Here is a 12,232-nt window from a genome sequence, read left to right as displayed (position 1 = left end):
CGCCGGTCTGTTCGTCGTGGCCCTCGACGTAATGGAGGCCGAGTTCTGTCGCCGTGTTTGAGCAGCGAATTTAGGATTTCCAATTCAAAATTCATTTCGAAAAAAATTCTACGAGAATTTAGGGTTTAAAATAGACTTTCCCAAGGAAAACTATTTAATGAAGCAGAGCGGTGCCACGTAGACGAGGAACCGAGCCGAGAGACCCCGGCTTGGGCCGGCTGGACCTGGCCAAGACGCGCCGCGTCCGGCTCGAGCCTGACTCACCATCAAATTCACACAGCTACTGCCCATCTCCTCTCTCTCGATCCGTCCGCTCCCCATCCCGGCCGCCGTCTCCTCCCCGCCGCCGCCTCCCACTCCACGCCGCCGCCTCTCTCCAAATCCCGACCATGGTGAGCACCTCCCCTCCCGCCTCCCCCTCTCCGCACGGCCCTCCCGCTCCCCAGAGCTTCTGCCGCCCCCAGGCCCCATCCCCCATCTGTCCTAGGGTTCCCGATCTGATCTGCTGTTACCGTGTGGATGGCGCAGGAGGGGAACCTGGACGCGGCGATCGAGTCGCTCCTGAACGTGGAGAAGCAGTGCAGGCTGGCCGGGGACGTGGCCGGCACCAGGAAGGCCGCCGTCGACATCGTCGAGCTCTGCTTCAAGGACGCCGCGTGGAAGACGCTCAACGACCAGATCGTCGTCCTCTCCAAGCGCAGGGGCCAGCTCAAGCAGGTATGTAGCGCCTCCGCTTCGTGTTCGTTTTTTCGCCAGCTTGATGATACTGTAGTTACGATCTAGCTGCCTGGATGGATGGATGTACAGCACTAGATTCATTTAGTAGAAATATGCTCACAGAAGCTGCGCAGAGAACTGGCTGGGTTTACTTAGTAGAAATATGTCCAGCACTAGATTAAGGTTTTTTCAAGGATAAGCTGGAACTTATGTACTCCCTACGATCCCTTTTAATTGACTCGGATTTAGTACAAGTACTACTAAATCCGAGTCAATTAGAAGGGATCTGAGGGAGTAGTAGAAATATGTTAGTGGGGCTATGTGTGAAGGAGCTTGGTCTCTGTTTAAATTGATGCTCTTATGTAGTGGGATATTTTGCCGCATAAGTAAGGGGCCATGAGAAAGGCGCGCCATATTGCCTTGTAACACCATTTATTCGGTGCAGTGATCATAATTATAGCGATGCTTTATGTCTTAACTTGACTCAAGAAGTACTGACTGGTTGCTCTGTTTCTAATGGACTGTTTCAAAACCAATAGTTTTTTTTAGCACACCGGATACAGTTAGAGAGCAAGATTAGGTACGTACCCTAATTGGTTTTTCTTCTAGTCAAACTTTATAGTAATTGTCTTTATTTTGTAGTCGCATTTAGGCATTGTCAAACAACATTAAGTTATTGTTTGCTTGCACCAGCTGTTTCTACTTATACTTCTTCTATGCCTGTGTCTTATATACTTTTCTGTTTGAAGTCACGTGCAAATACTCTAACAACAACAGCATCACTGCCTTATTCTGAGAATTACACAATATTACTTCTTGCTATTGTTTTATCACACAACACAAAAACAAACGTGAAGTGATTGCATGGTTTTCTGGCGTTTTGTCCACTATAAAACTAATTTCCTACTCCTCTCTCTCTCTCTCTCTCTCTCTCTCTCTCTCTCCCTGAAACAGTTGGAGCTTTGTTTGCTAGAGTCAGTATCTTGCCCTTAATGTTCACCTGTCATCTTATTTATTTAAGTATTGAACAATATGCCACAAGCACTTAAGAACTTCTTGCTGCCTCTGCAACTGCTGTTACTTTTGGTTTGTAGTTCTGAGTTGTACGTATATCTCACTTTCTTGTTCTTTATTATATGTAGGCCATTACTGCTGTGGTTCAGAAAGCGATGGAGTACATTGACGTGACACCAGATGTAGACACCCGTATTGAGCTTATCAAAACATTGAGCAGCGTCGCTGCTGGAAAAGTGAGAAGAATGACGACTTCTAATTTTTAATTACTCATGTAACATTTGTTGGCTTTCACAGTCTCATTGTTGAGCATCCGCTGTAGATATATGTAGAGATCGAGAGAGCTAGATTGATCAAAAGACTTGCAAAAATCAAAGAGGAGCTGGGAAAGATTGACGAGGCTGCTGATTTGATGCAGGAAGTTGCTGTAAGTTTGCACGCACTAGATTTCTGGATAAATGGTTCATACGCTATAAACATGATGTGCTCAATTTTCTGGTGCTCTTTTCCAAGTACCTTTAATAATATCTCAACTAACAATTTGATCCTCAGGTTGAAACATTTGGCTCAATGGCAAAGACAGAGAAGATTGCATTTATTCTGGAGCAGGTATGTTGTTGATTGGCCATAATTGAACTTTGAAGGGTCACAAAAGTCTGATTCGTGAAGAACTTTCTTTATCATGGCTGCAGGTTCGGTTGTGTCTGGATCGTCAAGATTATGTCCGGGCACAAATATTATCCAGGAAAATTAGCCCTAGGGTCTTTGATGCAGATACATCAAAGGAAAAAAAGAAACCAAAAGACGGTGATAATATGGTTCAGGAAGCCCCTGCGGAGATACCGTCACTCTTAGAACTGAAGCGCATCTACTATGAACTGATGATTCGGTATGCGGTACTTCTGCTTACTGTTTCTTAATCATGATAGGTTCAAATATCTTATCTGGTAATGTTTATTTCAATTTAAAGCAACTTTTTTATTGGAGAAAGGAAATATCTTACCGATGCAGTTTACCTAACCGACAATAACACTACTTAACGTAGCGTTACTGTATGCCTGGACCGTGAAGACAAAAGAACTCACGAATTTTCATATACTCCCAAGTGTTCAACATGCAATCTGTTTACCATTAAAAAGCCCTTTTAAAATTTCTGCATTTTCCTCTCAGCTGTCCTATATGTGTTAGTTGTGTTTACATTGTCATGTCATGTGTACTGACTGAATGTCTTACCTGTAGACGGCAGCAATATCTGATTTAGGGTCTGCTATTCTGAATTCAAGCTATCATCTGCTTTAGTTTCCTTATTTGAATTGTTTGATATATGTGAAAATAGACTCTTAATATGAGCTGTTTGGTATCTGAATTTCTTAAAACTGTTAGTCTCTGCAAGTATTTTCAGTTTTGGTGGTCAATTATGATTCTAATTGTCTTTTTCAGCTATTACTCACATAACAATGATTACCTTGAAATCTGCCGTTGCTACAAGTCGATTTATGAAATTCCATCAGTAAAAGAGGATCCAGCAAAGTGGATACCGGTAATCCCTCACTCTCTGGTTACATGTATGTGCTCTACCTACCTGTGTCTAACTGTCTGATTCCATCTGTAGGTTCTTAGGAAGATTTGCTGGTACTTGGTGCTGGCTCCTCATGATCCAATGCAGTCGAGCCTTCTCAATGCTACACTAGAGGATAAAAATCTTTCTGAGATCCCAAATTTCCGGTACAATTGCCTGCTTTCTGGTTTTAGAAATTCTGATTAACACCAATGGGGATTACCTAATGCTCACTTGCCTTTCTGATGTTTGTACGAAAACAGGTTACTACTGAAGCAACTCGTTACCATGGAGGTGATTCAGTGGACAAAGTTGTGGGAATTCTTCAAGGATGAGTATGAGAATGAGAAGAATTTTCTTGGAGGAGCTTTAGGTACCAAAGCTGCGGAAGATTTGAAGCTGAGGATCATCGAACATGTATTGTCTAATTGGCTTTCATTGTATGTTCATTTAGTTTCTTCCTTCGTGCTTGTCATTTGATTTCCAGTTCTTGCTGTGTTCAGAATATCTTGGTTGTTTCGAAGTACTATTCAAGGATCACCCTGAAGAGGATTGCGGATCTTCTTTGCTTGAGCTTGCAGGTCTGTATTTCCTACCTCTCCTTTAGCAGCACTTTACCTTGTTTCCGTTGATTCTCTGTTATAGACATGGTGTATGCAGAGTAACTAATTTGCCCAGCATTGTCCAACTCCAGGAAGCAGAGAAACATCTTTCAGACATGGTGAACTCAAAGGCCTTGATTGCAAAGATTGACAGACCAATGGGGATCATATCGTTCCGGACAGCTCAGGACAGCAACGGGGTGCTCAACTCGTGGGCGTCGAACCTCGAGAAGCTTCTTGACCTTGTTGAGAAGAGCTGCCACCAAATACACAAGGAGACCATGATCCACAAGGTGGTGTTGAAAGCGTAATGTGTAACCGTTTTGAGTTAGATGGCCTTCTTTAAGCCCTCTGCCCTGCCATTTGAATGGTCTAGTATCACAATCTCAGGATGGGCAAAACTATTCTCTGCTCAAGCATCACATGCTTGCTTAGGGAACTCGTGTGTGAATGTCTGAAAATACTGTAACCACAGAACGATGAATACCATTGGCTGTGCTCGTTTTCACAGCTCATATACTTTTCTGAACATTGTTTGTATTCTTTGCCATCTGCTCTTCTGAACCTAGATGTATCTGCTCTTCAGAACTAGACCCAGTTTCTCATTGATTGGCTTTTGAATGATGTGTTCTGTGTAGCCGGGTGGGGTTCGTCTCAACTGCGGGGGTGTGTAACCTTAAACTGAGCATCCTCTACTCTCTCGAGTGATTGTCTATGCTAACACTCGTGAAATAGCTGGAGCAGTCGGAGAGATGATCTGCCGTGTCCCTCGTGATCACGCACGCGTACCCGGCGTGCACCACCAAAGAGGCCGTATCTGATCATTGTTTTGATGCAGCTTGTCAGTAATTCAGTATCTACCGAGACGTTTAAGAGAAATTAAAGATGGTATTGGTACCTCTCATTGGTACGCTGTACTCTGCTGCAATTACAGGGTGAATCATACCTTCAAGTAAGAATGGTGAAAATCTCTATTCTGGGAGGATAGTTGGGTGAACAATTTATCACTATCAGCTCAATTCGCAAGCGTGCCTTGCTTTTCGGAGACAAAGAGAGCTTCTGTTCGTAGGTGTGACTTGTGAGGATGGTACTATGGTCTGATTGGCATCCTGTCCCGATAACCTGGTATCAGTTTACGAGACTGAATGTAATTCTCCCTGATTAATAAAATCACTCATTGCCAAGCGAAAAGGAAAATAAGTTGTGAGAGAACCCGGATGATTATTTTACCTCTGATAGTGAACAATGTAACACTATGAGCGATCAATAAAGTTGCTATAATTTGGGGAGTGGTGTTTTGGCACGTGGAAGCATATGTTCCCTTTGTTTTGAAATATATGTTACATTTATTTTAAAATTTTAAAAAATTGAAACAAAAAATTCGTACGTAAATCTTTACGTGCTACACACTTATAAAGTCGTTTCATGAAAAATCGACTTCTCGTTTAACATGTGTAAACAGATAAAATTTAATGCTAAAAATTAGGTTTTTCAGAAGGATAAATTTTCTCCTTTTTACACAAAACACAAAAAATATTGGTTTCTCGTGAAACTTCACGAACACACGTATATTATGGAGAATTGCATGTAGAACTTTTTATAATTTCTTTTAGACATTTCGAAATATAATTTTCTGGTAGAGGGAGCATATGCACCCGAGAGCCGGATTGAATTTACATGGAGTTTCACGGATAATGTCTAAAGAGTATGTTGTCATAGACGGTCTCTCCTCGTCATAGATAGGTGCAGGATTTCGATACGGTTGCGACCTAGTAGAAGCGACTGATTATCCTTCCTCGGCGAGATCGGAGTCGACAACACAGCCGCCGTCGGCACCCAGGGCCTTGTCGATCCCAACCCATGCAGTTCGGCTTCGATGCCGCCGTGCGCACGGCGCAGCAGTGGCTGCAGCAACTCTTTACTCCTGCAGGTATGTGCGCGCGATCCTCTCTCCTCCCGCATCGATCTCTGTTCTCTGCAAGGGTTGCGCTCCTGAGATCCGGTTTCTCGCCTGAAACTTCTCCTGTTATTCGTCGTCTAGCAACACGTTGAACTGACTGACACGCGCTCTGCCGTCGCATTGTCTAGGGTGCTAGCTCCAAATTCATCGAGTTAGATTGCGCAAATAACTCTGTTGACATATGTAAAATTTCAGTTCAGCTTTGGGTATTCTGAGAAAGGAACTAATCTGGTGCTCCAAGAGCAGAAATAAACAACTTCAAATTATCAACGCTTCATAAGCAGACCGACTGTTGCCGCTTTTGTCATCATGCACTAAGATTTTGTCTTTCCCTTCCAATCAAGAAGTTAAATTAGAGACTCATGCGCAAAACTGATACGTTCTAACGAAACCTGTTGCTGCACTGCAGATAGTGGATCGGCGACGTCATCGGCTGATTCAAATGCCACAACCTGCAAACAAGACGATGTTTCTCAAGCTGCTGAAAATACGAGACAAGAACCTATGTTTGAGGAACTCCCAGAGGTAAGGGTTACTGGCTGTGAAGTGTCCTTTAGACTTCAGTAACAAGTAAAAGTTGACGCAAAGTATTCTATGAAGTAATTCTTGTGCATTTGGGTATCAGACATTGGTGGCGAATCCACAATTCCACATATGACATATCAATAGAAAAACCATGATGAACTGATAGGCTTGCACTTTGCTGATTTCTCAATAATGACAGTCTTATGAATTGTATAGCCATGAATGTTTCTGTAAGAATTAAAGGTACTCGTGCATCATAATCCTGCCAACAAACAGTTACATAAATTATGTTTCATGCACTCTCTTAGTGTATGCTGTAGGTCTTTATGCAAAGTGCATGCAGTAGTTAACAAGCCATATCTCCCATGTACTCCAACTGTACATGCAGTAGCTACAGTCTAACTGTTGAGCTCGCAAACCTTGGTTGTGCAGGACATCCGTTATCATATACATTCCCTCTTGCCAGTGCAAGATGCTGCCCGTGCTGCCTGTGTATCTCATGGTTTCCTGCGTTCCTGGAGATGCTACCCCAATCTCACACTCAACGAGCGTACACTTGGGTTGGCTGGCAAGAAAATTAAGGGCAGAGAAATCGATCTCATCTGCATAGTTGACCCCATTCTGAAGAACCATTCTGGGCTGAAGACACTTAGACTTGATCTTTTACCTTTCAGAAATATCAGCGCCTCCTGCCTGGACAGGTGGCTCCATGCCGCTGTTCATTCTGGGGTCAAAGAACTTAGCTTGGCGCTGTCTTCACACAGCAAGGAAAGTTACAGCTTCCCATGTTCGGTTTTGTCTGGTGAGGCGGCTGCAAGTTCAATTCAGTCTCTTTATCTCTTTGGTTGCGCTTTTCATCCCACAGAAACAATTGGCCACTTGAGAAGATTGAAAATATTGCATCTGTCTTGTGTCCACATTACTGGGGAGGGATTGGAGCACCTGCTCTCGAAATCTTTTGCCCTGGAGGAGCTGGAAATCTTCAAATGCAGCAACATAATTTGCTTGACGATACCTTGTACACTGCAGCAACTCAAGTTCCTCAAGGTTGCATGGTGTCAAGTGTTGCAGGCGGTGGAGATTAATGCCCCAAAGCTCTCCTCGTTTTACTACAGCGGGACAGCCCTGCTTGGAATCTCTGTTGGAGATTCTTCACAACTTAAGGATGTGCATTTGGTCCATCCGCCCTGCATTCTCTATTATGCACGTGCTAGGCTTCCGTCCATCGCACGGAATGTTAAGAGCCTTACCCTGGCCTCTTGTGGCGAGGTACGTGTTTGTTTCTACATCTTAATCTAGTTATAAGGATAAGTACGATTTATGCATGGACGTATTGTTCTTCAGAATGTCAACACTCCGATGCTTCTCTCCAAGCTCCCACGCCTCAAGAAGTTGGACATTAGACTACTTGGATTAGAACCAGCCTTCTCTCCTCACTATGATGCCCTGTCTCTGATTTCTTTTCTTCAAGCCTCTCCTGCCTTGGATTCTTTTATACTGCGTGTAAGTCACTATCCATACACCTCTCAGACCAACTATGACAGAAAAATTGCATTAATGATCATCCTACATGGCTATTCATGTATATGCAGATCAATCAAGACGTCATGTGTCACGATTCTGTTGTTGGAGATGACTACATTTACCTGAGGAAGAAGCCAGAGTTCCGGCATGAGCACCTCAGGCAAGTGATGATCACAGGTTTCCGTGCATCCAAGAGCCTGGTTGAGCTCGTGATCTACATCCTTGAGAGTGCGCCTTCGCTCGAGTGCCTCAAACTAGACACAACAGACAGCGATGATAGGAGTTCTTGTACCTCAAGAAAGCCATGCAGATGCTCGTGGATGACAAAGAGTAATGTTGCGGACGCTCATGTAGCTATGGAGGTTGCTGCCAGATGCATCGCGTCGAGAGTTCCCTCTGGTGTTGAATTCAAGGTCCTAGGGCCCTGCAAGCTGTAGCGTGGCAGTTGCTGTGACATAGTAAGCAGTTGGGTGATGCACAATATAAGCAAAAATGCTCCAAACTGGTCCTACACTCCTGCCCGACTCTTTAAAAGGTATATCTTCCAGTTCCTGAGTGATATGCGTATGAATCTCCATAGATGTTTTTATATTGATCCAATGCCGACTAACCAAAACTATATCGTTCATTCATACATTTCCATAGTCCCCACAGAGTTGTGGAGGGATACAGCATACATCTTTTATTACTTATATTAGCCAGAAAGTAGAGATATGTTGGAAACCAGCAATATAAATACCGGTAGATGTGGAAACCTCTTACATATTTTCATACTTTTCTTTCATCAGTACAAATTAACCCTACAAATAACACATCTGGAATCTGTAAACCTTCAAGCCCTGCCCCCAAAGGCGCGTGAAATGACACATCTTTTCCTTGGAAGAATTAAGATCTTTCAGGCACTTGCTGTGCCAATATTTTCTGAAACATTGGCTCCACAAGTAGCACGATTCACCCTCTGGTCCAGCCAAGAGATGATATCGGAGTAGACGAGGTCGGCGTCGGGAGGGAGTTCTGCCGAGAGCGCGTGCCACATCCCAGGGTAGAGCTTGAAGGCCTTGTCTCTGCTTGACGCTTCCTCAAACAGCATCTTGCTCACTGTTGGATCTGTCACGATGTCATCTCCACCGTGCAGAACCAAGAACGGCAGGGTCACCTGCCAACTGAAAACGTTAGCAGCCTCTCCATGGATCATAGATTCTTAGGCACACTTACTGCGGTGTGCAGAGTAATGTGAGTTTTCCAACTAGGAAGGTTACCTCATGCAAGTTCTTCTCAATGTCCAGGCTCACCATAAGGAGTTCATGGCAAGTCTTGAGTGGGATCTTTCCCCTGTAAATGTACGGATTGGAACGAATCTGCACGCACATACCAACACAGGCAGAAAGTTCAGTAACTATGATCAGCCTTTTTCTTTCGCACGTGCAGTAGCTGTAGTACCTGTTTCCTCATCTCTGGATCTTTGCAAACTTTGTCAAGGATATCCGGAGTTGGTATGATCCTCCAACTAGGCGCCACCACACATACCATCTTGAGAGCGCTGACCACGACCGGATGAGGCTTCATGTCATCAGAAATCTGACAAGATAACAGCTTAATGAATAACCATGCAGGCAAGAACCGTGGCAAAAATCATCATGGTAATTCTCGATTTCTCATCGTGTAGATAGAGAAGTCAGATAATACCGCGGGCTATAGAGGAAATATTAGGACCTTGCACATAGGAGCAAGCAGAACGGCGCCATCCCAGTAAGCCGGCTCCTTCCTGTGGAGGAGAAGTGCCACGCTCCCACCCATGGAGATCCCGTACAGGAACCGCTTCTTCTCCCTGTTCACCGGCTTATCTGAAATCAAGGCACCACAGATTCAGAACTCGATTGGTGTTTTCAGTTTATGTATCCGGTATCTTCTTAGAGCTGTCCATACCGCAAACACTCTTAAAATAGCTGGAGCAATCATCGACGACGTCGCCGAAGTTTGGTATGTAGCATCTCAGGCCAGATGACCTGCCGTGCCCCTCGTGATCTACCCCGTAGACGGCATACCCGGCGCGCACCAAACGAGACGCCGTATCTGATCATTGTTTTTGTTGCAGCATGTCAGTAACTTATTATTTACTCAGACGGGTAAGAGAAGATAAAGATGGTGTTGGTACCTCTCATTGATACGCTGCACTCTGCTGCAATTCCTGGCAAAGAGAAAAATATAAAATATAGCAATATACTGTTCTCTTTTTTTCAAGGATACACCCTGGAAGGTGTATCGGTTTCATAGAAGAAAGGCCAAAGACGGCCGGCACAACGCCAAGAAGACTACAACTCCACACCACAACGAACGGTATAACACAACCCACGGCTACCACGATACAAACGCACACCCGGCAAACAACACAACCCACAACCAGGCACCGAAAACTCGCCTTGCATCGTCCCCTGCCAAGAATGGCGAGGAGGCGATACACCAAGCTCCCGAACCGCGTCACACCCGATGGAGGAAACCTCGCAGGCCAACCCCAACTCCGAGATGGTGTAGATCAACGCACCACCCACCCTTGAGCGCCCAAGAGATGGCGAGTTGATGGCGGGATCGAACCAAACCGGAGAAGGCTTCGGCGAAGAAGCCTCACCAACGGTGTACATAGCGCACCGGAAGCTCACGCTCGAAGCGGTGGCCAAACCTCAACTCCATCAGACTCGCCGAGGACTCCGAACAACCAAAGCAACGCCTCCAAGGAGGGAACGACATTGTAGTGCCGCCGCCGCCCGATCCGAGGACGGATCTAGGGTTTCCCCCGGTGCTCGAGGCGGGAGAGCACGAGCAAGGCCATGACGACGCCTCCAAGAAGGTGACGGCGCCCACGGGCGTCGCCGTCGTCAGCAAAATGCAGGGATTTCGCCCCGGCCTGTCGACCACACCCAAAAACCATCGGACAAGCGCACAAGGAGCTTCCTTTCAGCACACCGCCGGCGAGAGGCGCGCAGGAACGACAGCTGGCGGAGAAGGAAGTGCTGATCGCCGGTCCACCACCACAGCCCGGACGGGACCGGAAGGTGGAGTTCCAGCCCGCTGCCGCCATGAACGGCCGCCAGCACCACCACGATGCCGAGCAGCCAGCAGCAAACCACGCTCGCCGCGGCTAGACCAGCTCCACGAGTCCGCCCCCAGACCGAAGACCGTGGGGAACTTGGAGCTCGACCTCGCCGGAGCAGGCACACCACCGCCGGGGAGAGGCCCCGCCCACCTGTGCCGCCGGAGCGCCGCCCTTGCCGCGAGATCCCGCAGCGCCGCGCCGCCGGATTCGCGAGGCACCACACCGCCACCGGGGGCAGGGACACCGCCCGTGGGGAGGGGCCCCGCCGCCGCCGTCATCGCCCGGGCTTTGCCCGGCGTGACCTCTGGCGGCGGCGGAGTGGGGGAGGACGGGAGGAGGAGGCGCTGTTTGCGTCAGGAGTCGGTGACGGGTTCAACGGCGGCGGCTGCCAATATACTGTTCTCTTAGTTATGAATCGATTGGGCAGAGACGGTGGGGACTGTACTAGTAGTCTGGTACCATGGCAAATGAAGATCAAACCCTTTGGCTCTAAATTGCGTGGTTTCCATCCGCAAGTGAACAGCTTGATGCCCCGGGAGTTCACAATAAATTCCTGTGGAGATTGAGTTGCAGAGTCAGAAAAGGTAACAAATGATAGGGCAACCGTGTTCAGTTCGGATCCAGCGTGCTCTGATACTATGAACCGACCTCTTCATATTTGATATCGTCGCTGTACATGTACTTGTCCTGCAAAAATGACGCTTGGGAGTTTCAGACATGTATCACAAGAGTATGAAATCACCAGAGTAGGATGCTCCTGAACGTACCATGGTTATCTCTTCAGAGCTTCTTGTGAACATGTGAACTTGATGCTTATGCCTGTACATGCATATATATTGCACCTTGAACATACAAATCGATTCCTTGTTGGAAGAAAGCAAGCCAACGGTATGGAACGGTGTAGTACTAGTCTGTGTGCAGAAAGGTAGAACTGATTCCTTCACTCAAAAGGCAGGGAGATTTACAATTGCAAAACTCCGGCAACCATGAAAAACAACGCGCATGCAAAATCTCTGCGTACACGATCGGTCGGAACCAAGTAGCACGATCAGTTGCGCTATCCCCTGTTTATCCGTCATGCAACTCTCATTCCAAAAGGATAATCCATAGATTGGGTTACAACAAAATAATGCCTTGACTTAAGAATTCCGACATCGTCCACATTATTGATTATATTATATCTGCCAGATATAATGCTACTATGGCTACGATTATTACTGCAGATTCGGTATTATATTCGG

The 12,232-nt window shown here is 46.1% G+C and overlaps 3 protein-coding genes across 4 annotated transcripts; 2 read left to right on the top strand and 1 right to left on the bottom strand.

Moving 5' to 3' along the window:
* Positions 1 to 254: 254 nt before the first annotated feature.
* Positions 255 to 4,500, top strand: LOC124660877 (26S proteasome non-ATPase regulatory subunit 12 homolog A-like). 2 transcript variants are annotated; one of them, XM_047198717.1, is made up of 11 exons: positions 255 to 392; positions 529 to 717; positions 1,860 to 1,967; positions 2,054 to 2,158; positions 2,284 to 2,340; positions 2,424 to 2,620; positions 3,172 to 3,271; positions 3,344 to 3,456; positions 3,553 to 3,706; positions 3,793 to 3,870; positions 3,984 to 4,500. In XM_047198717.1, exons 1-11 carry the CDS (start codon positions 390 to 392, stop codon positions 4,200 to 4,202), a joined length of 1,323 nt encoding a protein of 440 aa, XP_047054673.1. In that variant the 5' UTR covers positions 255 to 389; the 3' UTR covers positions 4,203 to 4,500. The 2 variants fall into 2 exon arrangements, with proteins under 2 accessions (XP_047054673.1, XP_047054672.1); XM_047198716.1 differs by lacking the exon at positions 255 to 392 and having other exon boundaries at positions 520 to 717.
* Positions 4,501 to 5,751: 1,251 nt separating this feature from the next.
* Positions 5,752 to 9,519, top strand: LOC124663043 (putative F-box/FBD/LRR-repeat protein At5g56810). Its single transcript, XM_047200802.1, has 5 exons — positions 5,752 to 5,821; positions 6,261 to 6,376; positions 6,809 to 7,645; positions 7,721 to 7,879; positions 7,969 to 9,519. The coding sequence occupies exons 1-5, from the start codon at positions 5,752 to 5,754 to the stop codon at positions 8,335 to 8,337; spliced, it is 1,551 nt and encodes a 516-aa protein (XP_047056758.1). The 3' UTR covers positions 8,338 to 9,519.
* On the bottom strand, positions 8,796 to 11,791 carry LOC124663042 (caffeoylshikimate esterase-like). The gene is made up of 9 exons (XM_047200801.1): positions 11,759 to 11,791; positions 11,640 to 11,678; positions 11,451 to 11,544; positions 10,056 to 10,088; positions 9,827 to 9,973; positions 9,614 to 9,744; positions 9,341 to 9,478; positions 9,160 to 9,258; positions 8,796 to 9,056 (listed from the first exon to the last, which is right to left on the bottom strand). The coding sequence occupies exons 1-9, from the start codon at positions 11,789 to 11,791 to the stop codon at positions 8,796 to 8,798; spliced, it is 975 nt and encodes a 324-aa protein (XP_047056757.1).
* Between the last annotated feature and the right edge of the window lie 441 nt (positions 11,792 to 12,232).

The sequence above is a fragment of the Lolium rigidum genome, chromosome 6, assembly GCF_022539505.1.
Source record: "Lolium rigidum isolate FL_2022 chromosome 6, APGP_CSIRO_Lrig_0.1, whole genome shotgun sequence".
Taxonomy (NCBI): Eukaryota; Viridiplantae; Streptophyta; class Magnoliopsida; order Poales; family Poaceae; genus Lolium; species Lolium rigidum.
Note: the sequence above shows the minus strand (reverse complement) of the source record. Positions and strands in the feature narration are given on the sequence as shown.

What these genes read in the sequence shown, in the direction of transcription:
- LOC124660877 (XM_047198716.1), top strand. Translation starts at nt 520, where the DNA reads ATGGCGCAGGAGGGGAACCTGGACGCGGCGATCGAGTCGCTCCTGAAC. An exon ending in AGCTGAGGATCATCGAACAT is followed by an intron (nt 3,707 to 3,792) that starts GTATTGTCTAAT and finishes TGCTGTGTTCAG; the next exon opens with AATATCTTGGTTGTTTCGAA. An exon ending in TTCTTTGCTTGAGCTTGCAG is followed by an intron (nt 3,871 to 3,983) that starts GTCTGTATTTCC and finishes GTCCAACTCCAG; the next exon opens with GAAGCAGAGAAACATCTTTC.
- LOC124663043 (XM_047200802.1), top strand. Translation starts at nt 5,752, where the DNA reads ATGCAGTTCGGCTTCGATGCCGCCGTGCGCACGGCGCAGCAGTGGCTG. An exon ending in TGTTTGAGGAACTCCCAGAG is followed by an intron (nt 6,377 to 6,808) that starts GTAAGGGTTACT and finishes TTGGTTGTGCAG; the next exon opens with GACATCCGTTATCATATACA. An exon ending in TGGATTCTTTTATACTGCGT is followed by an intron (nt 7,880 to 7,968) that starts GTAAGTCACTAT and finishes ATGTATATGCAG; the next exon opens with ATCAATCAAGACGTCATGTG.
- LOC124663042 (XM_047200801.1), bottom strand. Translation starts at nt 11,791, where the DNA reads ATGTTCACAAGAAGCTCTGAAGAGATAACCATG. An exon ending in TGCTTGCTCCTATGTGCAAG is followed by an intron (nt 9,479 to 9,613) that starts GTCCTAATATTT and finishes TTATCTTGTCAG; the next exon opens with ATTTCTGATGACATGAAGCC. An exon ending in ATCCAGAGATGAGGAAACAG is followed by an intron (nt 9,259 to 9,340) that starts GTACTACAGCTA and finishes ATGTGCGTGCAG; the next exon opens with ATTCGTTCCAATCCGTACAT.